Raw genomic sequence first — 22,660 nt, 5'->3', positions numbered from 1 at the left:
ACGGGGCTGCCCTGGGCAGGGCTCAGCACCCCATAAATACCCAGCACAGCTCTGCCTCTGTGATTAGCTCTGGAGGCTCAAGCCCTTCATCAGGGAGGATGTACAGCCAGTGAGTATTCCTGAAGCTCCTCTGTAGGGAAGCACATCCCAGCTGGAGCATCGGCTGGGGCTCTGAGGGGCAGCAGGGTTGGGAGGGGAGGAGGAGGAGGGGAGGTCTCCATGTGTCCATGCTGGTACATCCCCTGCCAAGGTGTGGTTCTGGTCTGGGGGAACAGACTCACCTCCAGGTTCCAGAGGATTGACCAGAATTTGGAGCAGAATCATGGAATCCTGGAATGGTTTGGGCTGGGAGGGACCTTAAAGCCCATCCAGCACCACCCCTGCCATGGGCAGGGACACCTTCCACTGTCCCAGGCTGCTCCAAGCCCCGTCTGACCTGGACACTTCAGGGATCCAGGGCCAGCCACAGCTTCTCTGGGCAGAGTTCACCAGCAAAACCAAAGAAAAAAAGGAAAAAGGCAAAACCCAGGCTTTTTGAAAAGCTGGGAGCTACAACTGGATTTTGCTTCCTGACGATTCTGGTATCCTGGGTTTGTTGGGCTGCAGTATGGGCTGTCCCCTCGGTGTCCCTGTCCCTCCTTGTGCTCAGGACAGTTCTCAGTAGCTGTTTGGAGCCTCAGATCCTTTCCCTACAGGAAAGCTGCTTCTCCTCCCTCCCTCAAGTTCTTTGCAAGTCATGGATCATTCCTTCCAGAAAGATCCATCCCTCCCTGGGAGGGGGCTCCCAGGTCTGCTCCGGGCTCACCCAGCTCTGCCCCTTTCAGGGTGGAGCATCCCGCTGGAGGCTACAAGAAGCTCTTTGAGACAGTGGAGGAGCTGTCCTCTCCAGTGACTGCCCATGTCACAGGTTGGTCTGGGGCCTCATCTCCTTCTGCTCTCCTTTGTTCCTGCAGCTCAGGGGCTTCCAGGGCTCAGAGGCTTTACAAGGGCTGGATGTGAAGGAGCTCACAGGGCTGGTGATTTGGGTAGCGAAAGGTCAGATTGGGTTGGGACCATCTTCAGACATTTCAGTACTGAGTATCTTGGTCCACAGCAGGTGTGGAGGTGAAGAAATCAGAGCTTAATGAGCTCATGTGTGTTTAGACACCAAGTTTAAAAAATTTAAAAGATGAGTCTGAAGTTTTGTTCTTTTTGCTGTCACGACAAAACTTCCTTGGTTTGATTGGCCATGCCCATCCCAACGCTGCCTCTCCCACAGGCAGGATTCCCACCTGGCTGCGAGGAAGCCTCCTGAGATGTGGTCCTGGCTTGTTCGAGGTGGGCTCGGAGCCCTACTACCACCTCTTCGATGGCCAGGCACTGCTGCACAAGTTTGACTTCAAGGAGGGGCACGTCACCTACCACCGAAGGTATGCGCCAGCTTTCCACGAAACAAGAATAAATAAGGAAGCGTTTGCATGTCTGAAACGCTGGGGACAGGCTGTGCCTGTGGGAGACACCGGTTTTGTTGAGTCCATGTGGTTCTTGGAAGAGCTCTAGCAGCAGTATCGCTGAACCCAGATCCAGCAGTGTGAGGTTCTGGGGACCTGCAGACTGCAGAGCTCGCATGAGGTTCGTCACAGGAATATTTGTATTTATTGCAAGCCTGGTGTCACCTGTAACAGACCTTCTCCTCCTGGCCCTCCCAGGTTTCTGCGGACTGACAGCTACGTGCGAGGCATGACAGAGAAGAGGATCGTGATAACAGAGTTTGGCACCTACGCCTACCCAGACCCCTGCAAGAACATCTTCTCCAGGTACCTCGGGGTGGTACAGACATTGCTGGGATGTCCTACTGAGTTTCTGCTTCCCAGGAGCCCCTGACTGCCTGTTGGTTTTCTCTGCTCAGGTTTTTCTCCTACTTCAAAGGTGTGGAGGTCACAGATAATGCCCTGGTGAACATCTACCCCGTGGGTGAGGATTATTATGCCTGTACTGAGACCAACTTCATCACCAGGATTAACCCAGACACCCTGGAGACCATCAAGCAGGTGGGTCTTTGTCCTGGGCTGTTAGAGGTGTGGAGGGTTAAAACTAAAATGAAAATCACGGAGTCACAGCATGGGTTGGGAGAGACCTTAAATCCTATCCAGTGCCACCCCTGCCATGGGCAGGGACACCTCCCACTGTCCCAGGCTGCTCCCAGCCCCAATGTCCAGCCTGGCCTTGGGCACTGCCAGGGATCCAGGGGCAGCCCCAGCTGCTCTGGGCACCCTGTGCCAGGGCCTGCCCACCCTCCCAGGGAACAATTCCTTCCCAATCTCCCATCTAACCATGCATTCCTGTCCCTCCAGGCTCTTGTCCCACGTCCCTCTGCAGCTCTCCTAGAGCCCCTTTAGGCACTGGAAGAGTCCCCCTGAGCTTTCCCTTCTCCAGGCTGAACATCCCCAGCTCTCCCATGGCAGAGGGGCTCCAGCCCCTGGAGCATCTTCAAGTTTGGGTTGGAGTTTGCAAATCAGAGCTCAGCTGCAGACTTTGAGAGGAACTTCCCACATCCAGAGCAAGGATGTGTTGACTCACAGCACCTTGCAGAGCCGGTGCCTTCCCACCTCCTGCCAGGGAAGCTGCTGACTCTGTGCATGCTGTTCTCCAGGTGGATCTCTGTAAATACGTGTCTGTCAATGGGGCAACGGCTCATCCCCACATTGAGAACGATGGCACAGTTTACAACATTGGGAATTGCTTTGGAAAAAACTTTTCCCTGGCCTACAACATCATCCGGATTCCTCCTCTGCAGGCAGGTCAGTCAATCCCATCTCTGAGCCAGCTGGGAAACTTTTCCCTTATACATAATGTCTTTATCCTTTAAATGAACTTTGTCATGGAGTTAGGTTTCTTTCAAGCTCCTTTGGATTTTTTTTTTAAATGTTGTATTTAAACCACTTCCAGGTGGTTTCTAAACAATGAATTTTGTGTTAAAGGCAGAAATTTTCTGGGTAGATGCTCTAAGTACAGACTAAGTGTGGGTAAAACCTCTGTAACCTCTCACTTGTCCCATTCCAGACAAGGAAGACCCCATGAACAAGTCGGAGGTGGTGGTGCAGTTCCCCTGCAGTGACAGGTTTAAGCCCTCCTATGTCCACAGGTAACATTCCATGGGGTCAGCAGGTCAGCTGGAACCAGGGACTGGTTCTCACATGTAATCAGCAATGACAACTAGGTGATTAACCAAAATCAGGGTAATTTTGAGCGATGATGCATGTGCTTAGGATGAGCAACTCCATGGATTTTGTCCAAACTGACCCCTGTGAGCCTGATGTGCTCCCCTGCCTTTCCCAACAGCTTTGGGCTGACCCCAAACTACTTAGTGTTTGTGGAAACACCAGTGAAAATCAACCTCCTCAAGTTCCTCTCCTCCTGGAGCCTTTGGGGAGCCAACTACATGGACTGCTTCGAGTCCAACGAGACCATGGGGGTAAGCGTGGGGTCATCCCAAACTGGGCTGGACTGGGCAGCCAGACCTGGGCTGGGAGATCCATGGTCTTGGCTTCACCTTCATTTCCCTGAGCCTAAGCCCAGCTCTGTGTGGTTTTCAGGTGTGGCTTCATGTGGCAGAGAAGAAGAAAGGCAGGCTCCTCAACCTCAAGTACCGCACCTCAGCCTTCAACCTCTTCCACCACATCAACACCTACGAAGACAATGGGTTCCTGATCGTGGACCTGTGCACCTGGAAGGGGTGAGTCCAGGGCTCCCTGGGTATCACAACTGCCCCTTGCACCAGACACGCCCTGGCACATCCCTCCTGGGGCCTCTGGCACTTGCATGAACCCATCTAAATAGTCACACATGGTGACATGTAGACTATACAGCAGGGAGCCTGTTAGACACTCATTTTCCAAGAAAAAATTATTTTTATCTTTTACTTACTTTTATCTTTAGTAAATGTTAGTGACTGCTGAAGGGTTGATGCTATTCTGGCTCCTGGGGCTGCAATGAGCAGGGTGTGGGTGAGGCTTGAATGCTGCTCTTCATGTAAACACAGAAATGTGGCATTGAAATGATGAAGCTCAACCCTGTGTTGGCTGCATACCCAGGACACCCTGAGCTGAGCTGATCCTGGCACAGAATCATAGAATTCCAGACTGGTTTGGGTTGGAAGGGACCATAAAACTCATCTTGTCCCACTCCCTGCCATGGTCAAGGACACCTTCCACCAGACCAGGTTACTCCAAGCCCCTTTCCGTGCTTGTGTTGAACACCAGGAGTTTCTGGGTTTTCCTGGCAGGGGCTGTGATGCACACACAGCTCAGCTCTGCCGAGGAGCTGGACTGGAGCTTGTGTCACTCTGTTTGCCCAGAGAAGCTGTGGCTGCCCCTGGATCCCTGGCAGTGTCCAAGGCCATGCTGGACAGGGCTTGGAGCACCCTGGGATGGTGGAAGGTGTCCCTGCCCATGGCAGGGGCTGGGACGAGATAAACTTTAAGGCCCCTCCCAACCCAAACCATTCTATGATTCTACTGAATTTTAGGCAGAAAACACCTCCACTTCACCCCTACTTGCAAAGTCCAGCTGTGTTTCTCTCTATGATGCTGTTTTGTGCAGGTTTGAGTTTGTTTACAATTACCTGTACCTGGCCAACTTACGGGGCAACTGGGACGAGGTGAAGCGGCACGCGGAGAAGGCCCCGCAGCCCGAGGCCCGCAGATACGTCCTGCCCCTGAGCATTGACAAGGTACTGGAGGCAGCACCACTCCCTGCCAGGGCTCCTGTCCCCATTTACTCCAAATTCAACATTTTGATTAAGAGGGGAAACTTGAAGTATGGGCCTTCAGAGAAACTTTGTATTTTCTTTAGCTGATCAGAGTTTTTCTAGTTTATTTATATGGTTTCCAAGAGAGGTTGTGGCTGCCCCATCCGTGGAAGTGTGCAAGGCTGGGTTGGGTGGAGTTCTGAGTTTAGTGGAAGGTGTCCCTGCCCATGGCAAGGAAAATGAGATGAGCTTTAATGTCCCTTCCAACCCAAACTCTCTGATGACTCCATATGTTACTGTTCATGGCAGAGCCTGTGGGGCAGCAGTTCATCCCAGAGCTGCAGATAGCGCAGAAGGGAGCAGCCACAGCACAAGCATGAGTGGTTAAATCCTCCAGCCCTCAGTGTGAGGTCCCTGCAGCTGCCAGCCTGGCACAGACAGAGCTCTCTGGCTAGCAGCTGCTGAGTTCCTTTCCATGACCCCGCTCAGGGTGGCCGGCGGGTGGGCCGAGGGCTGCCAGGGATGCTGGTCAACTGAGCTGCTCAGAGAGCTCACTGGGCTGTGGATCAAGTGAGAAGTGCAAGCCCACGTGGCAGTGCTTAATGAAACCTCTGAAGGCCTTCAGAAGGGAGGAAAGTTGTGTTTAGGCTGAGGAACAGGACAGTTCTTGCAGCACTGCCAAGAACACGGCAGCAGTCGCCTCCTGCTGCTCGCTGAGGCTCTGCCGTGTGTTGCTGCTTTCCCTGTTCAGTGCTGTTTGATACAATTCTGTGCAAATAAACTGAAAATTTTCTCCAATGTCCTGGGTATTTCTCTTTGTCACAGGCTGACACAGGGAAGAACCTGGTCACCCTGCCCTACACGACAGCTACAGCGACGCTGCGCAGTGACGAGACCATCTGGCTGGAGCCAGAGGTGATTTTCTCAGGGCCACGTCACGGTACAATGACACCCCAGCTCCCCCAGACCACAGCAGCACAAGTGCTGCCTGCACACTGTGTCCCACTAATCCTCAGCATTTATATGTTTATTTTTCCTTGTAGCCTTTGAATTCCCCCAGATCAACTACGGGAAGTACGGTGGGAAGCCGTACACGTACACCTACGGGCTGGGGCTGAACCACTTTGTCCCAGACAGGGTAACTATCAGCCACTGGGGGATGGCTTTAATTTGGGGACAACAAAGAGTATTTCTGAGCTCTGGGGTTTTGGGTTTTCCTCACCTTTAGCTTTGCAAGTTGAACGTTAAAACCAAGGAGACCTGGGTGTGGCAGGAGCCGGATTCGTACCCGTCGGAGCCAATCTTCGTTTCCCACCCAGATGCGCTGGAGGAAGATGATGGTAATGCTGGTGGGGTTGCTGGCATTGGGATTGGGAAGGGCTGTGTCAGATGGCACCAGCCTGGCGGCAGGGCTGTGCCACAGCTGGGCAGGGCAGAGCCTGCAGGCAGCTCCTGGATGAGATGGGACAGGTGCTAACACTGGTGGTAAATTTCTGAGGAAACATGGCAAAATTAAAACTAGAATCATGGAATTTTTGGGCTGGGAGAGACCTTAAAACTCATCCCGTTGCACCCCCTGCCATGGGCAGGGACACCTTCCACTACCCCAGACTGCTCCAAGCCTTGAACTTGGCCTTGGACACTTCCAGGGCTGGGACAGCCACAGCTTCTGTGGGCAGCCTGTGCTGTATCCCTGCCCGTGTCCCTCAGGAGGGATGGTCACACACCACTCCCAGCATTTCCAGTACCCCGAGGACCAGGGGGCTGCTCTCACCGCGCCCAGCCGGGGTCAGACAGAGCCCACACCCAGCTGGGCCACACCTGTTGTGTTCTCACCTTGCAGGGGTGGTGCTGAGCATCGTGATCAGCCCAGGGGTGGGGCCCAAGCCTGCCTTCCTCCTCATCCTCAACGCCAAAGACATGAGCGAGGTGGCCAGGGCTGAGGTGGAGGTGATGATTCCCGTGACATTCCATGGGTGCTTCAAGAGAGCGTGACCACAGACAGCAACACCTGGCCCAGGCTTCTTCCAGCTCCCAAAAGGTGCAGTCTCCATTTACAGGTGACCCAAACTCCTTCCACAGCCCTTTGCATTTGTGGGGCTGCTTAACTCAGATCGAGCAGTTCAGTCTTGTTGATGATTCTTCAAAATGGTTAATCAGGTATTTTTTAAATGCACCCTTTGATATTATTTCCCATTAAACCACAAGTTTGGGGTGATGGAGAGGTTTTGTTTATGCAAAATTAAACATTGTAGCTGCAGCAGTGTGAAAGATGCTGAAAGAGCAGAGAGTAACCTCAACACTTTTACATGTGGTAACATTGTGTACTACAGGCTGTGCTCTGCTAGATGATCAAGAATTTTTAGCCTATACTGAAGGATTATGGATTTAAATACCATCCTGGTCATTGCTGTAGTATCCTCAGAGCAATCCAAGTGGAGCCTTTCCACAGCTGCTTTGGGCATCCCAAGTGGGTGGCAAGGTAGAGTTTTGTTCTTCATTGAGGCTGCAAACTGCACACCTTCCCTTGTGTGTTTGCCCTTTCCCCTTTCTTTTGTCCAAGTGCAGTTCCTTGATTTCTGGATTTCATGTTAAAACATGGACATGAAAAAATCAAGCAATTGTTACGCATTGGGCTGACTTTGCTTCCTTGGAGTGCTACAGATGTTCAGTTTAATCCTTCCTTCTCCCAAAATAAACTTTCAGCTGATGTTAAAAGAGGCTACAGTTGAAAATAAAAATTTCCTGCTAGTAGATTTAAAATCTGGGATTCTTGTTTGTCTTCAATTGTTCAACATTTTTATTAATGGTATCAAAGAATTAGAAAATCTTTACACTCAGAGTTCTGACAGAGGGTTCTGGTTTGAGAGGGCTGCAGTTTTACATCCTGATGATGGGATAGGGACAGGGAGACACAGCCTGGGACTTCTTCTGTTCCATGATCTCCAAGCACTGGGCAATCACCTAATTAGAAACAAAAAACAGTATAAACAATGAGCCTCAAACAAACAAACAAAAAACCCCAGTAAAACTCACTAGTTCTGCACTTACTTATTCCTTCTTTTTGTGAAACACTGAACACGGTAAAATGAACAGTTCAACTCTCACATATTTTCATGTGTAGCCCATAAAGTGGGAATTTCAGGGCTCTAGGACTAAAAAAACCGTTCTTGGTGCTCTCCCATTATCAAAGTTCCTGTAAACTCCATGAAAATATTTAGCATCCACATAGTTCCATAAATATGTACCATATTTAGAAGGGTTGTGTTGTGATTTAACCCAGCTGAAACCAGGACAGATTGAGATCTTCAAGTAAACAAATTTCAGAAGTGCAGAGAACATTTTTATTGCTAATAAACAATCTAACAAGGAAAAATAAAAGAACAAAGGCAGCAGCTTTCAGAAAGAACCTAATGGAGGGAGTGATGTCTGCCAATTTCAAATCAATAAAAAGGCAGGGAGACATCCCAAATGTACACAGCAAATTAAAAGCAGGAAGAGAAAATTACAAAAAGCAACATCCTAGGATAAAAGGATGGAAACAAAAGGAATTTGAGGAGCCTGAACTTCAAAGAGTGAAGATATGGGTAATTACATGGGAAAAAAAAGGATTCAGATGCAGAATCAAATTATGGTAAAGTAAAGGAATGGCTCAGTGAGGAAATGCTGTGGTCAAGTAACCAGAATTGAAGAGAAACTTTTTGGGTAAACTAATGGAGAAGAGACAGGATGAGAATTACAGAGATAAATTTCATGGAGTGAGAAATGGCAGCCTCAGGTCTGGAAACAGCACACTGCCAACATTGAGTGAGTCATGATCACCCCTTGTGAGATTGGAGAATAAAATGGCCTAAAAAGAAAACCCACCTTTCTAGTGTCTTGAGGTAGAATGATCCCATCATCCCAGAGTCTGGAAGAGGAGTAAAAGGCACTGCTTTCTTCCTCTAGCCTGGAGAGGGCAGAGAATAGAACAGGCTTTAAAAGCACAATAAAAACAGTAGAGCAGTGAAAAAAACCTACAGATGAAACAGGCAAATACCTCCATCTGAAGAGAATGGGCAGTACTGCTGTTAAAATGAATCAGAAACCAGCAAATAACAGAGCTGCCCATTCTGCAGTAATGGGAAGATCCTAACAGAAAGACATAGAATTACACGGAAATTTAAAGTATTTTTCCAGTAGATTCATGTTTGCTTCATTAGTCTGGGATGTGTTGCTCTGTAAGATGAACAAAAGTGGGTAATCTAACAATGAAATTCCTGTAAGGTTTATATTGCATGTCCTTACTTTGCCTTCAGCTGTTTCAGCTCCAATTCCTCTCCTGTCCAGGCCCCAGCTGGTGGGACTGTGGGGAAATGTCGAGAATCCACAAGAGCAACTCTTGCATTGGGCCAGAGGAACAGAAAGTTTGGACTGAATGATCTCCCACACTACAAGAAAAAAACCCAAAGAACGGCACAAACTCACTGAGATGAATCATAAAAGGGTGTCTGTGGGATGGCACAGCCAAGGGCAGGGCAGAATGGAACACAGGTGGATTTGTAAAGCATTAATGACACAGCTCCTGGCTCAGCACAGACACCCTGTGCTAGGAACCACCACCCTCCCCACTGCCTTCAGTAGTGCTATTTTAATATTTAAGTTTGAATTCTCAGCACTTCCATGTTTAATTCTTCCATGATTACTTTTCAGCAATCACATATCGTGTTGCACTTCTTACTTAAATATTAGTTCAGAGCTCGAGTTACCCAGCTGTGTTTTAGAAATGCAGTGACACTTGAGCAGTGTGACAGGTGTGTCCCCAAGCCCTGGGCTGGTGCCACCCGTACCATGACGTAGCTGTCACTCCCAAAACAGCCTCCAATGACAATGGTTATTTTGGGAACAGCAGCACAGGCAACTGCAGCCATCATGGAAGCCTGGGCTTTCAGCCTGTTGGAATGAGCCTCTGCCTGGAATGAAAAGAGGTTATTTTAGATCCTTTAAGACTTTATTCTAGATTCCCTCCACTCCCACCAAACTTGTATTTCTAAATCATTCATTTTTTTTACAATTCTGCAGAAACAGATCTGGAATCTAATGGATGTTTTACTCTCCCTAGTCCAGGACAAAACCTACTGAGCTTTACTGCCTTCACGTTAAAAAGAGAAATAGCCAATTTTCGGGAGTGCAGAGTTATCAGAGGAATCAACAAGCTGTATTTCAATGTCAAAAGCATTCCAAATTCCAAGTTTTCCAGCCTGCCTTGCTAACTGAAGAGTATCACTTTATATCAGCATCCAGGCCTGCTTAAAATTCAAATCAGAATGTTCTTAAATCTTAGCAAATTCATAATCTTAGCAATCATTAGCAAAGACATTACGAAGCTTCAGTGGTTGAAAAATTATTTTCCTAACAGTTAATAAATTTTAAAAAGCACAACAAGAACTAGAAGTTGCTTGAAATATATTTTAATACACTTGCCATACCTGTGAGATGCTTGCAGGCCCTGCTGGCTGCGGAGCAGTGTTTTGGAGGAAGAGGATGGGAATTCCCCTCTGGCCACAGAGCTGGACAAAGTGGCTGCCCTTGAGAGCAGCATCGTGAGCCAGCTCCCCATTGTTGGCCACTATCCCCACCAAGTGCCTACAGAACAAACATGGACAGTTGGACTCATGATCTGAGAGGTCTTTTCCAACCTTAACAATTCCATGATTCTCCCTTTTGAACCCTAGAGATGATTGGAATGGTGTAAAACCTGCTGAGGACACAAAAGCTGTTGAGAAATGCATGCCCATCCATTTGGATGGTGACTGTTCCCAGCCATACCCTTCTACATGGCCAAATCCTGTCACTAATGTTGTTCCATAAGCAGCCTTGAATTCCTGCAATCTGCTTCCATCCACCAGACGGCTCAGAATCTGCAAAGGAATAGACAGAGTTTACTAGAGAAAAGGAAGTGAAAATAGGAGAGTTCTGCTAAAAGAAATGCTCTGTTCAAATAGTAGCAGACCTGAGTTATGCAAGAGGAGCACAGAGGGTCTTTGGGTGACTTGCTAAATACTCAATATGCACCATAAAACCATCCAATTTGTGTTTGGTTTAATTACCAACTGTGTATTTTTAAGACAAAGGCCAACTCCAAAATCATTTTAGTTTTACAAAGCACAGTTGTTCCTGTGCATAAAAATGTAAAAAAGCAAAAACCAACCCCCAGTGTGCGCAGATTTTGTGCAAGAAATGCTTGGTTCATATGGCTCATGCTTTCTTCCAACACAGTTAAAAGCTGCTTTCAAAGCTTTCTACAGTCAATTCCCTCAAGTGCAGGGATTTACCACTGGAAAAGATACTGGATTCACATCCTTGGAAACTAAATCTCACGTAGAACACAATGAAAACAGTGTGGGCAGCTCTGCATGTCTCTGCTTAAGCGTTAGCACGTGTCCCAGCCTCAAACAAGTTTATTTTGAGCTGTGTTGTTTTTTAGTCAGTAATTCCGCCATTTCTTTTACAAGACACAATCTTGAATACTTGGAAAAAGCCAAAAAGGCAGGGGAAGAGAAAACCAGATATTAACAGGGTATATGTTCCCAAGGCAGCCAACACAGTGCAAGACATGCTGACATAAAGTATCTCAAAAGTGCATGGAAAAAAGATGGGCAGCACCGGCACAATCTGGGGTTATTTTATCTCCAACAGGATTTCAGGTTAAATATTTTCTATAGTCCCACAAAACAGTTGCCACCCTGCTTAGTTGCAGGCTTAAGACAGGTTGGCAACAGATGAGGTAATAATTCAGAATAACACCTGGAGCTGTGGGATAGATCAGAGGGAAGGATGGAGGAATGAAATCCCTTACCAGTTTGACAGGAAGAGTACAGCCATAATCCAGTGGTGCCAGCCCCAGGAGCTCCTCAGGGCTGTACAGGGGACTGTCATGATCCCTGTCCTCCTCTGGCACTGGCTCACAGTTTAAGGTGGAGACAACATTACGAATGCACTCATAGGCCTCCTCTTCTGAGGGTGCAAAATGGTCAGTGCAGCCACTGACTCTAGGAGAGAGAGACATTAATTAGCATTGAATTAATGAGTTCTGAATTCTGAGAGAAATTCCAAACCCTAGGAAAAAAGCTGAGACTCTCCAAATGCCCTGTGGAAATAACTGTGTGATTTGGTTCTGTATGAATGAGCTGAAGTCCTTCCCTGTGACTTGTGTTAATCTTTTCTTAAAGAAACACCTTTGAATTTATTTTCATGATGCTGGTGTTGCAAACAACATCAAAAATGGAGATCAGGAGAACAAACTTCAGGAATTGTTTCAAAATTAGTGGTTGCAGCCAAGATATAAAGACAGGAATGTATTCCATGTAGCATAGCTGGGTTAGCTATGTGTATTCTGGAAAACACTTGGAAAAGAGGAGATAGCATCACTCTTCTGTAACTGCTCCCTGTGAGGCACAGGGGAAATGACTTGCCTGAAGTTGTTCAAAAAGTATGTGGAATAACAGAGATCCAAATCCAACTTGTCCAGTCCCTGCCTCACCCCACAAATAACCTAATTTTACTTTAATTTGACCGATTTAACCCAAACCCCTGAACCCAAGAAGGCAAACCAGTGTAACCACAGGTTCCACTCTTAGCCCTGATCTGAAATGCCAGTGCCACATTCCTTTAAAGCCGAGCATGCCAAATTCTCTCCCTATTTTTGAGAATATTCCACATACTGTGAGTGAAGCCTGGCTCCTCCAAGGTCCTCAGGAGAGACATCTTCCCCTGTAGCAGCTTTCACCAGGGGTGGCCCAGCAAGGAACAGTGTCCCAGTTTTATCTATGATCACAGATTCCTCAGCCATGGTGGGCACGTAGGCACCTCCAGCCACACAGGAGCCACACACCACGGCCACCTGAGGGGACACAAACCACAGCCATGCTGGAGAGGGGACAGGAAAAGCAAAAACCAAAGCCCAAAGTTGTTTCAGAAATGCAGAAAGTGCTAAATCCCAGCTTGAAGGACAAACCAGAGACAGAAATACCAGCAGGAGCAAGATTTACGACCCATTTGTACCTTTCCCACACCCCCTTGCACTCCCCATGCCACAGTACCTGAGGGATTCCCATGGCAGACATGATTGCCTCGTTGTAGAAAATCCTGCCACCGTGCAGCTTGTCAGGAAACAGCTCTGACTGAGGGACAGGGAAAAGAAAAAGGGATCTTTAATATTAAATACAAAAGCTGATGGTTCCTCTTCACTCCATTCATTCCCAAACGCACCAAAAGTGACACTGGGAAGGTCGCCATTAATAATCACTCCCAAACCTTTCATATATACCATTCATTATGGTATTTATTCCTTTATACATTGTCAAATGCCCCCAAAATACCCGTGTGCTTTGAAAGCAGAGGTTAAATCTTGTGATTTTTTCTGAAACCAATATATTCTACACAAACTGACTGTAAATGTAGAGAAGGGAAGGGTGGTGGTTCTACTTTATCTGTGAAATGCCTTCAGCACTTTCCTTTTTTCTTAGTTTTGGATACAATTCCAGGTAAAAACTTTTCCTGTGTGCTTGCCCTCAGTGTGCAGAGAGAACAACTACAGTCTCCATGAGAGGATGATCTCTGCATTTTGCAAAAGATCCTGTTCAAATTCTTACTTTGCAGTCAGAATTGCAAAAACTCCGCTTTTAAAGGCCACAGAGCTCAGTGCATCACTGGCACAAACAGGACAATAAAATACAGAATACTTTAAGGATTGTGAAGTGAAAATAGACACCTCACACCATGTTCTCATTTACTAAAGACACAAAGGCAGTTCAGCACACTCACTGGAGTTTCTGATCTCTGATTAGGCAGGAGATGCAAGATTAGCCCAAGTGATGAAATAAATACTGATGTTTTCTGCTCTGCAGAGGTGCCAGCAGTACCTGCAGGGGTAGGAAGGCTCCCCCACTGTCCACGAGGTGCACAGACAGCAGCCTGTTCTCCATGGCAATTTCCTGGGCTCTTAATTGTTTTTTCACTCCAATTGGGTAAATTGTTCCTCCTTTCACAGTGGCATCACTTGCAATGAAGACACACCAGACCCCACAGATTTTGCCAATTCCTGAAAGTGGTACCACAGATATTTATCAGGACTCTCTAAAATAACAGACAAAACAAGGGGGGCAAATATTTTCAGGAGTTTTTTTCAGTAATGCTACATCAAGAAGCTCCAAATTAAATTGAAAATATCACACAGGGAAGAAATCTACCCTCTTCTCTGGAATAACAGTATTGTAAAAAAATAATCTAAATTACAGAAGACAGAACCTCAAATAAATTTACTTGCTTCTGGTGACAATGTAACAAAAAAATTACACTGTGACTCCCGACCTTGAGATAAAGGGGAAGCAATTAAAAATTACCCCTATAAAACTGAAAAATACAACAATCAGTGATAAAAAAAAAAGGTTTTCATACTGTTCTTCTAGCTACTTTTTTAACTGGAACCACTCTTCGAAATGCAATTTCACTGATATTGAATGAAATTGAATTTCATTGAATTTCAATGAAATTTCATTTTGAAGAGCTGTTTCAGTTTAAAGAGACAATGTTTGAATAGAAAATGCAATTGTCTACGATTTGAAAAACCCTTCAAAATGTATGTCACGGCTCCTGTTTCTCACCATAACTTTGTCCCCTCTCCTTTAAGAGGCAATAGCTGATTTGACACGTCACCCTACATTTATTGAGATGAAAATCAGTAGCTGGTAAATAGAATAAATTACTAAATCTAGAAGAAACGAAAGACTTTTTTTTTAAAGGTTTCACCCAGATTTCCCAGAATAACAATACAGCAGTGGCTGAACTCTTCCCTGTTGGGAATAAGAACTGGATAAAACTAGTGTTCACTTTTCCTAGGAAAGCACTTAAGATACTAAAATATCCCATTAAACTTATTCCATGCATCCTTTTTCCTCCCCTTTTCCTTTCCCAGTCGCCCCAACATTCCATTGCCAGGCATTACCAGTGAGGCAGCCGGCAGCAGGGACATCCCCGTAGGGCATGTCCAGCCCTGCCAGCGGGGACAGCTCCAGGAAATCCCCATCATCCAGGAGCAGCCTCAGGCGCTCCCGCACGAACAGCTTCTTGTTGCGCTGCGTGTGCCGCAGGACGGCGTTTTCTCCCCCTCCTTTCTTCACCCTCTCCAGCAGTTCCGAGTATCTGATGGAAAAAACCAAGTTTCGGTTCATGGGAACAAAGAGCTGTGGGGTGCGGTCACACGCTGGAGGGGACGGATGACTTCCAGAGGGACCCGGACAGGTGGAGAGGTGGGGCTGGAAGAACCTCAACAAGGCCAAGTGCAGGTCCTGGGTGGAAAATCCCAAGGACTGACACAGGCTGGGGGAGAATGGATGGAGAAGAGCCCTGGGAAGATCTGGGGTGCTGGTGGATGAGAAGCTCAACCTGCCCTGTCCAGAGGAGGCCCCGGAGCTGCTCCAGGGCTGGAGCCCCTCGGCGCTGGAGCCAGGCTGGCAGAGCTGGGGGTGCTCACCTGGAGAGGAGAAGGCTCCAGGGAGAGCTCAGAGCCCCTGGCAGGGCCTGAAGGGGCTCCAGGAGAGCTGCAGAGGGACTGGGGACAAGGCCTGGAGGGACAGGACACAGGGAATGGCTTCCCACTGCCAGAGGGCAGGGCTGGATGGGAGATTGGGAAGGAATTGTTCCCTGGGAGGGTGGGCAGGCCCTGGCACAGGGTGCCCAGAGCAGCTGGGGCTGCCCCTGGATCCCTGGCAGTGCCCAAGGCCAGGCTGGACATTGGGGCTGGGAGCAGCCTGGGACAGTGGGAGGTGTCCCTGCCCTTGGGAGGGCTTTGAGGTCCTTCCTGACCCAAACCACTCTCCTTACAAGCTACCCTTTAGCAGGTTGAACTTAAATAGATTGCCCAGTTTTCACACAAATGGCATGAAAATGAAGATAAAGTCACATTTCCAGATTAAGCAAACATTTCACTTTTGTTATCCAGAAACTGTTTAATAAAGCAAATAATATAATATATAATAATGAGGCTATCATAATGTGTCTGTCCTAATTCAGCATGAACCTCCACGTTCCAACTACTCCACAGAAGAATCCAGCCAAGAGCTTCCTCTGTCAGTTCCTGCAACAAATTTATCTGACAAAAATCAGTAACTGAGAAGTAGAATAAATTACTAAATCTGGAAGATATACTAAAAGCAGGGAACACTGCAGTGTCACAAGGAGGAAGTGATTACCTATTGTTATTGTCAGGGCAGCACTGTGTATAGGTAAAAAACTGAATAAACTGCAAACAAATCTCAATTTTGGTCTTAAATAAACCAAGTTCTCCCTTTATCTCAAACACATTTTTCCCCCAGATGCACTACCTTTAACTGTAAATGTTGTTTGACACAAAGACTCACACAGCACTATGATCCGAGTGCGGCTCCCCGCACGCTGTGAAGGGTGGAAAAACTCCGGAGGACAAAGCTAAGGATTTTAATCATGTCCTCAATGCCACCACAGGAGGGCACAGTGTGTTTTCCAAAGCTTTGCTTCCAGCTCGTGGATCACTCCCCTGAACAAAGGCCTTTGCAATTTTGCCATCTGATCTTTCAGGACAAACACATAAAACACATTTTCCTGTTTTATCTGTAAATCACGATGGATTGCAGCACCCATCCCCTACTTTGTCAGGAGTGTGTGAGTCACCATTTACGTCTTTGCATTCAAAACGCAACACGAAACAAATGTTAGGAAGGTCTGGAAAAAGTACTTCTTGGCAATATATGCAAAACAACACATAGCGCTATTTTAAATACAGTTTGCACCTCGATTTGGGTATTTCAGTCAACGCTTCACAGACTGGTTTGTGCTGAGAGAGACCTTAAAGCTCATCCAGTGCCACCCCTGCCATGAGCAGGGACACCTTCCACTGTCCCAACCTGCTCCAAGCCCCATCCAACCTGGCCTTGGACACTGCCAGGGATCCAGGGGCAGCTACGTTGCTCCATGGGGCATAAGTGCCCGTAAGTGACTCTCACACCATGTTACAAGTAGCAACACTTTTAAAACCCCACAAAACCGGTTTATTACCTGTTAATCACAGCCTCGCTGTTCCTTAAATTCGCTTCAAACACATGTCGGTACACGGCGGGGACACGTCCATCTAGAACTGGGAATGTTTTGGGATGCCGCCTGGATTTGGGTTTATTACTCACAAATCGGCGGGGAGGCAGGTGGTGCGTCCTTCCCCAGCCCTGCCTCGGCAGAGGCAGCTCCCGATATTCCCTCTGGAGCAGGCGGGTCGGGGGTTGTTCCCCATATTCCCTCTGGAGCAGGCGGGTCAGGGGCTGCAGCGGCGCGGAGGGGCCGGGGCGCCGCCGGCCCAGGGCGCACAGCGGGGCCGGGCTCCACATCGCCCCGAGAGCTGAGGGACAACGAACGGCATTCAGCGACGGGAACTATAGCGTGGATTCCCTCGGTGGGGGTCGTGAGGGGACACCCCCGTCCCTGCGCTGCCATGGGGGTCGTGAGGGGACATCCTCTGTTCCCGCCGAGGACCTGAGGGGACACCCTGACTCCAGTCGTGCCACGGCGGTCGTGAGGGGACACCTCCGTTCCCGCCCCTTCGCGGAGTCGTGAGGGGACATTCCTGATCCCGCTTTGCTGCCGGGGTTCGTGAGGGGACATCCTTGTTCCCGCCCTTTCGCAGGGTCGTGAAGGGACATCCCTGTTCCCGCAGGCGACATGAGGGGACACCCTGACTCCAGCCCCGCCACGGGGCTCAGGAGGGGACACTCCCGGCTCCCTTCTTCCCGCGGGGGTCGGGAGGGGACACCACTGCTTCCCGCCTTGACACGGGGGTCGCGAGGAGACGCTCGGACTCCAGTCGGTCGTGAGGAGACACACCTACTTGGCGCGGGGGCCGTGAGGGGACACCCTCGGTGCCTGCCGCGCCATGGCGGCCGGGAGGGGACGCCCCCGCTCCAGGCCGGGCCGGGCGGGCCCAGCCGGGCCTGCGGAGCGCGGCGGCGCCGGGGCCGCCCGAGCCCGGGCAGGGAGCGCGGGGCCGCGGCCCCTCCGCCGGAGCTCCCCGGCCCCCGCTGGCTCAGCTCCCCGGCCCCCGCTGGCTCAGCTCCCCGCCTACCCCGCGCACCCCGCGGCCCGGCCGGACCCTCTCGCCACCGCCCCTTCCTTACCCCGTCCGGTCCGCGCCTGCCTCTCCGGGCGGCTCCGCGCGGCGGCCCGCCCCGGTGTCCTGTGCCGTCCAAGTCCCTTGCCATGTGTGTCCTCTGTCCCTGGTGTCCTGTGCCATATGTATCCTGTGCTCCCGGTGTCCCGTGCCCCGAGTGTGCCGTACTACGGGTGTCCTGTGCCCTGGGTGTCCCTTTCCTTGTGTGTCCTATGCCCCAGGTGTCCTCTCTCAAATTAAGTTTATCGTTAGAATACCAAAACTAATTTGATTTTTTTCCTTCCACGCCTCATCCCATCCCTGGGCTGCTTCGGTTTGCTATTGTCAGCCTTCTGGAAATTACTGCGTGTTGCCTTTCAGTGCCTTCATTAAAATGCATCCCTGCCAGGGAGCTCTTTATCCATACTATACATATTAATAAGGCTGGGTAGCAATGATTAAGTGATGACTAATATGTTAGTGAGTGAAAGTATCCAGCATGGGCTGGAATTTGTAGGTAAATAAGTTATATATGTTATTAAAAAATCTTACAGGTAATAATTAAAATTTGCTGAGATATAATAATTTAAAATTATATTTTTTATCCTTTTACAGCTACAGCAGAGAGGACACTCTTCAGTGCTGTGCTCCCTTGTATCAAAAAACTCAATGCAGGTGGAGCTGTGGGAGGTGGTGGCTGCTGCCCCGTGGGATGTGCCAGGGTCCCTCTGGCTGTCCCAAACCCTGTGACAGGGGGAAGGGCTGTGCTGGACCAGGGAGAGCCCAGGGAGAAGTGGGCAGAGATGCTCTGCCAGAGCAAATGTAACATTCAAGGGCAGCACAGACACTCCAGGGAGTCACCACTGCCAGGACCTCCCCACCCTCCCAGCCAGGAATTCCTTCCCAATCTCCCATCCAGCCCTGCCCTCTGGCACTGGGAAGCCATTCCCTGTGTCCTGTCCCTCCAGGCCTTGTCCCCAGTCCCTCTGCAGCTCTCCTGGAGCCCCTTCAGGCCCTGCCAGGGGCTCTGAGCTCTCCCTGGAGCCTTCTCCTCTCCAGGTGAGCACCCCCAGCTCTCCCAGCCTGGCTCCAGAGCAGAGGGGCTCCAGCCCTGCAGCAGCTCCGGGGCCTCCTCTGGACTGAACAATGTAATTTAACAAAACCACTGATCCAGACACATTATGGGGACAGATACAGCCACAAATGGTTCCTGATGGAGCCCATGCATGAATTCAACAGTTGCTGCACCAATCCAGCTGCTTTGGGGCATTTTTGGGGATGGCTGTTGCTCATTCCAGTTCTTCCCTCCTTCCCTGGTGTGGCCAGAACTCTTTTCTCCCAACACTTTGAGAAACTTGTGAAGAGCTGAAGAGGAGACAGAAGTCACTGTGCAGCTTTACAGAGATCTTTTGCATTTCCTGTGGGATTTCATGTGAATTCTTGTGCTCTCTGTGGTGCAGGTGATAATGGGGAAGGAAGGAGTGCTGACAGAAATCCATATAAAGCAGAATACATTTGAAGAAGTCTGAATTTCAGAGAGTTGTTGGTGGTGCTCAGCTTCCTAGAGGAGGAATTGCAGATAGAAATACTTGGATATGTGTTTGAAGTGAGATTTGGGCTCCCTGGTGTTTCTGGGCTCCTTTTAAAGTTGATCCATATATCATTTCCCTGGATTCATAAGATTTTTGAGTTCTCAGTTCTGTGAATGTATCAGTGACTCCTATCCAATTATAATTCTCATGCTTCTTATTTCATTTTCCATAATTAAGTGTTAGGCTTCCATAGGAGACATTATCTCTAAACCACTGGTGTTGCATAGCAATTTCATTATATGTGATTTTAATTTGCAGAATTTTTAAGAATACCTTTTGCAGTTAATTTCTTGGCTTATATTGTGGTGGCTTTGGCAGTGCTGGGTTAACAGCTGGACTTGACCTCAAAGCTCTTTTCCAGCCTAAATGATTCTGTGATTCTTCATTAATTTACAAGTTTTCCAGTAGATAGAATCAGTGGTCACAGGCAGAATTTGCTGTATGTAACAGAGAGGGCTTTTTCTCAGGCTTAAAAAGAGTAATTTTATTTCATTCTCCTGAAAGCTGAATGCTGTTTGCTTAGATTAAAGGATAAAGAAACACTCTTCACATTTCAGCCCCCACATTTCTGAGTGCCTGTTTATCCCAGAGAGAAGGCGTCAGCCACCAGTTTGTACTGGGAGGCAGCCTGGGATCAATAACAAATCCTCTAATTAAGAGCCAACGGATCCTAATTGACTTATGTTAGTTCTCCAGCTGGGCTCAGCCTTCCTCTCTTGCCATGGCATGGAGCATCCTTTGTTTAAGGCACCCCGAGGTAGGAGAACCCAGCCCCTCTGAGAGGCTGCAGCCTTGTGAAGTGTTTGAAGTTGTTATTTTCAGAGCTTATTTTAGCGACTCCTGAGCTGAGCATTGAGAATATATAGAGCAGCATTTAGGGAAAACGTTCATGTGGTGGTGGCTTCCTTTACCATGAGCTGCAGCTCTGCCAGCCAAGCTGAGCTGCGCCATTTAAGGAACACTGAAGCTTTGAGTGAAGTTTAAACTTAGAAACTTTGCTGGAGTGCACCGGATGCTGGGGGAAACCAGAACACACTTTTTGGATTGTCAGACCAAAGGCAGGAGGGTTCCCACAGAGCCCTCCTCCTTGTGGAGCTTCTGTTTCATATTTAGATTTTGTTTTTTAATACCCAAAGAGCTTTTAGTTGAGTTCTGACCATGGTGGCCTGGAAATTGGGCTAGATTAAAGCAGGGTTTGTTTGTTTACTTAAAAGTGCTAACAGACTTGGACAGTCCTGCAGCGTTTTTCAGGACTTACATCATTCTAAAATAGATTTGATTCAAAACAGATTTGATAAGAAAGTAATTCTCACTTGCATCTATCCCAAAGGAAGAGCTGAGCCTGGGCAGGTGTGCTGAGAGAGAATCTGGATTTGATATGAAATATTAAGAAGTTTATTTATTTTAATTGCTGGAAGATCCAAGAGAATACAAGAAGTTAACTGAAGTAGTTAGAAGATACAGGAGAAGTTGGGATCCGGATCCTCAGTAAGTAAATGCCATTCCCACTGAGGGTATATCAGATGCTCCCATACTGTCCAGCTTCTTATTTTGGGTGGTTTGAGGTTTTCTGAATCCCCAGGCAGAGAGCCAGGGATGTCTTCCCGAACTGTGCCAAAAGATGAGGCTGATCCATTGAGTCATGGAAGTTCTGTGCACATTCGTTCATCACAGCTGTATGAGACAGCAGCTGTATTACAGCACCTCTAGAAAATATGTATTAGTATCAAACCCTTAGCCACAATAACTTTTCACATCATTTAACACAGTATGACAGTGTTTTTAACTCTAGTTTAGCCTTCCCTGCTTCTCAGTCTGTTGCCACAAAGAGCTGACAAATCCATGAATAATCACATAATAACTCCAATTGTGGGAACACAGCTGATGTGGAGAGGACAAACGATGTGTCCTTTTGCTTACATCACTGAGAAATGTGAGTTTCTGTTTTGCCTTACTCCTGCAAAAAATGTACAGAGCAAAGAGAGAAGAATTATCTTAAAGGAGCAGAATTATCTTCTGGTTAAGGCATAATTAATAATGTGTACATAACTAACAGTGTGTACATAATTAATAGTGTGTACAATTCCCTGTTGCAGGGCCAGTCTGTCCTAAATTGCACTGATAGGAGCTGAAAAGAACAGAATTTTATTCTGAGAATGCAGGTAACTGGTGATGATACCCAAATCAGAAGGAAAATAACTCTCACGGGTCAAAACCTGTTGGTTTTACCTGCGCAGGTGTGCGGAATCTCTGAGTGGCTGCTGTTGTACAGTTTGAATATGCAACAGCTGTGTGAAGATCTGTTGCCTCCTCTGTTTTAAAGGCCTAACCAAGAGTCTTCTGAAGTAATCCAAAAGCTCTTTGTGGGTGAGAGGAGATGCAGATTCAGTTGCAAACTCCAGGAAAGTGCTGATGGATTTATTCCCCTGTGCAAACCCCTGGCACTGAGCGCTGACACCAAAGCCTCAGCCTGTGCCCGACTGTTTGGAGTGCCTTGACCATGGGTTTGTAAGGCCTTTCCCAGCTAGTAATTGGTGACTGGATGTGGTCAGGGCAGGCAGATAAACACTTGGAGGAAGGGGGTGAATCACTGAGTAAATATCCTATCGATGCTGTAGGAGCTGCTGTTACTCACAGCACCTTTGGAGGGGGGGCGGGATGTGACGTCTTTGTTTTCAGGAAAATGTTACTTGAAAGAGGAATTGAGGTTAAATGTGTTCCAAATCTGCAGCTCCACACCTTCCTCACGCATCTCTTGTCTCCTTCAGACTGGTCACCAGTTTAACATCCCCCCTTCTTCCTGCATATCCCTCTGGAACTTATCCCCCCCTCTGAGGTCACAGCAGAGAAGTGTCAATTCTGTAAATGCCAGTGTAGTTGCATCATTAAAAGCCTCCAAAGCAGATGGTCTGGGTTAAAACAAAAAGCCTTTTTTTTTTGCCAGTGAAGCAGCATTATAGTGATTAGAGAAGCCTGTTGGCAGTTCCTGTCAGCAATTTTTGCAAGCATGTAATATATAAAAGGATAAAAATACCATTTACTGTGATTTGCTCACCGCAGAAAGAGGCCAGAGTGATACAGTACCAAAATCAGGAGGAAAAGCCCTGCAAGTAGTTTTCTGTCCTCTCTTTTGCACTTTTCCAGGATCCTGGCAGATACAGTAAGTCTGCTTGAGGAGTCTTACCCTCCT

At 48.1% G+C, this 22,660-nt stretch overlaps 2 protein-coding genes across 5 annotated transcripts; one reads left to right on the top strand and one right to left on the bottom strand.

The window, feature by feature from the left end:
- Positions 1–3: 3 nt before the first annotated feature.
- Positions 4–7,491, top strand: RPE65 (retinoid isomerohydrolase RPE65). Its single transcript, XM_048313274.1, has 14 exons — positions 4–109; positions 825–907; positions 1,259–1,409; positions 1,689–1,796; positions 1,889–2,030; positions 2,633–2,780; positions 3,043–3,124; positions 3,322–3,454; positions 3,576–3,715; positions 4,581–4,710; positions 5,554–5,668; positions 5,772–5,866; positions 5,957–6,068; positions 6,572–7,491. The coding sequence occupies exons 1-14, from the start codon at positions 99–101 to the stop codon at positions 6,721–6,723; spliced, it is 1,602 nt and encodes a 533-aa protein (XP_048169231.1). The 5' UTR covers positions 4–98; the 3' UTR covers positions 6,724–7,491.
- On the bottom strand, positions 7,481–18,243 carry LOC125330291 (biotin-dependent 3-methylcrotonyl-coenzyme A carboxylase beta1 subunit-like). 4 transcript variants are annotated; one of them, XM_048313270.1, is made up of 12 exons: positions 17,907–18,243; positions 16,801–17,134; positions 14,714–14,910; positions 13,632–13,810; positions 12,810–12,890; positions 12,432–12,610; positions 11,567–11,759; positions 10,197–10,628; positions 9,558–9,680; positions 9,016–9,158; positions 8,596–8,677; positions 7,481–7,692 (listed from the first exon to the last, which is right to left on the bottom strand). In XM_048313270.1, exons 2-12 carry the CDS (start codon positions 17,121–17,123, stop codon positions 7,609–7,611), a joined length of 2,016 nt encoding a protein of 671 aa, XP_048169227.1. In that variant the 5' UTR covers positions 17,124–17,134; positions 17,907–18,243; the 3' UTR covers positions 7,481–7,608. The 4 variants fall into 4 exon arrangements, with proteins under 4 accessions (XP_048169227.1, XP_048169229.1, XP_048169226.1 ...); XM_048313272.1 differs by lacking the exon at positions 17,907–18,243 and having other exon boundaries at positions 10,197–10,353; positions 10,537–10,628; positions 16,801–17,619; XM_048313269.1 differs by lacking the exon at positions 17,907–18,243 and having other exon boundaries at positions 16,801–17,623.
- Between the last annotated feature and the right edge of the window lie 4,417 nt (positions 18,244–22,660).

Source organism: Corvus hawaiiensis, chromosome 9, assembly GCF_020740725.1.
Source record: "Corvus hawaiiensis isolate bCorHaw1 chromosome 9, bCorHaw1.pri.cur, whole genome shotgun sequence".
NCBI lineage: Eukaryota > Metazoa > Chordata > Aves > Passeriformes > Corvidae > Corvus > Corvus hawaiiensis.
Note: the sequence above shows the minus strand (reverse complement) of the source record. Positions and strands in the feature narration are given on the sequence as shown.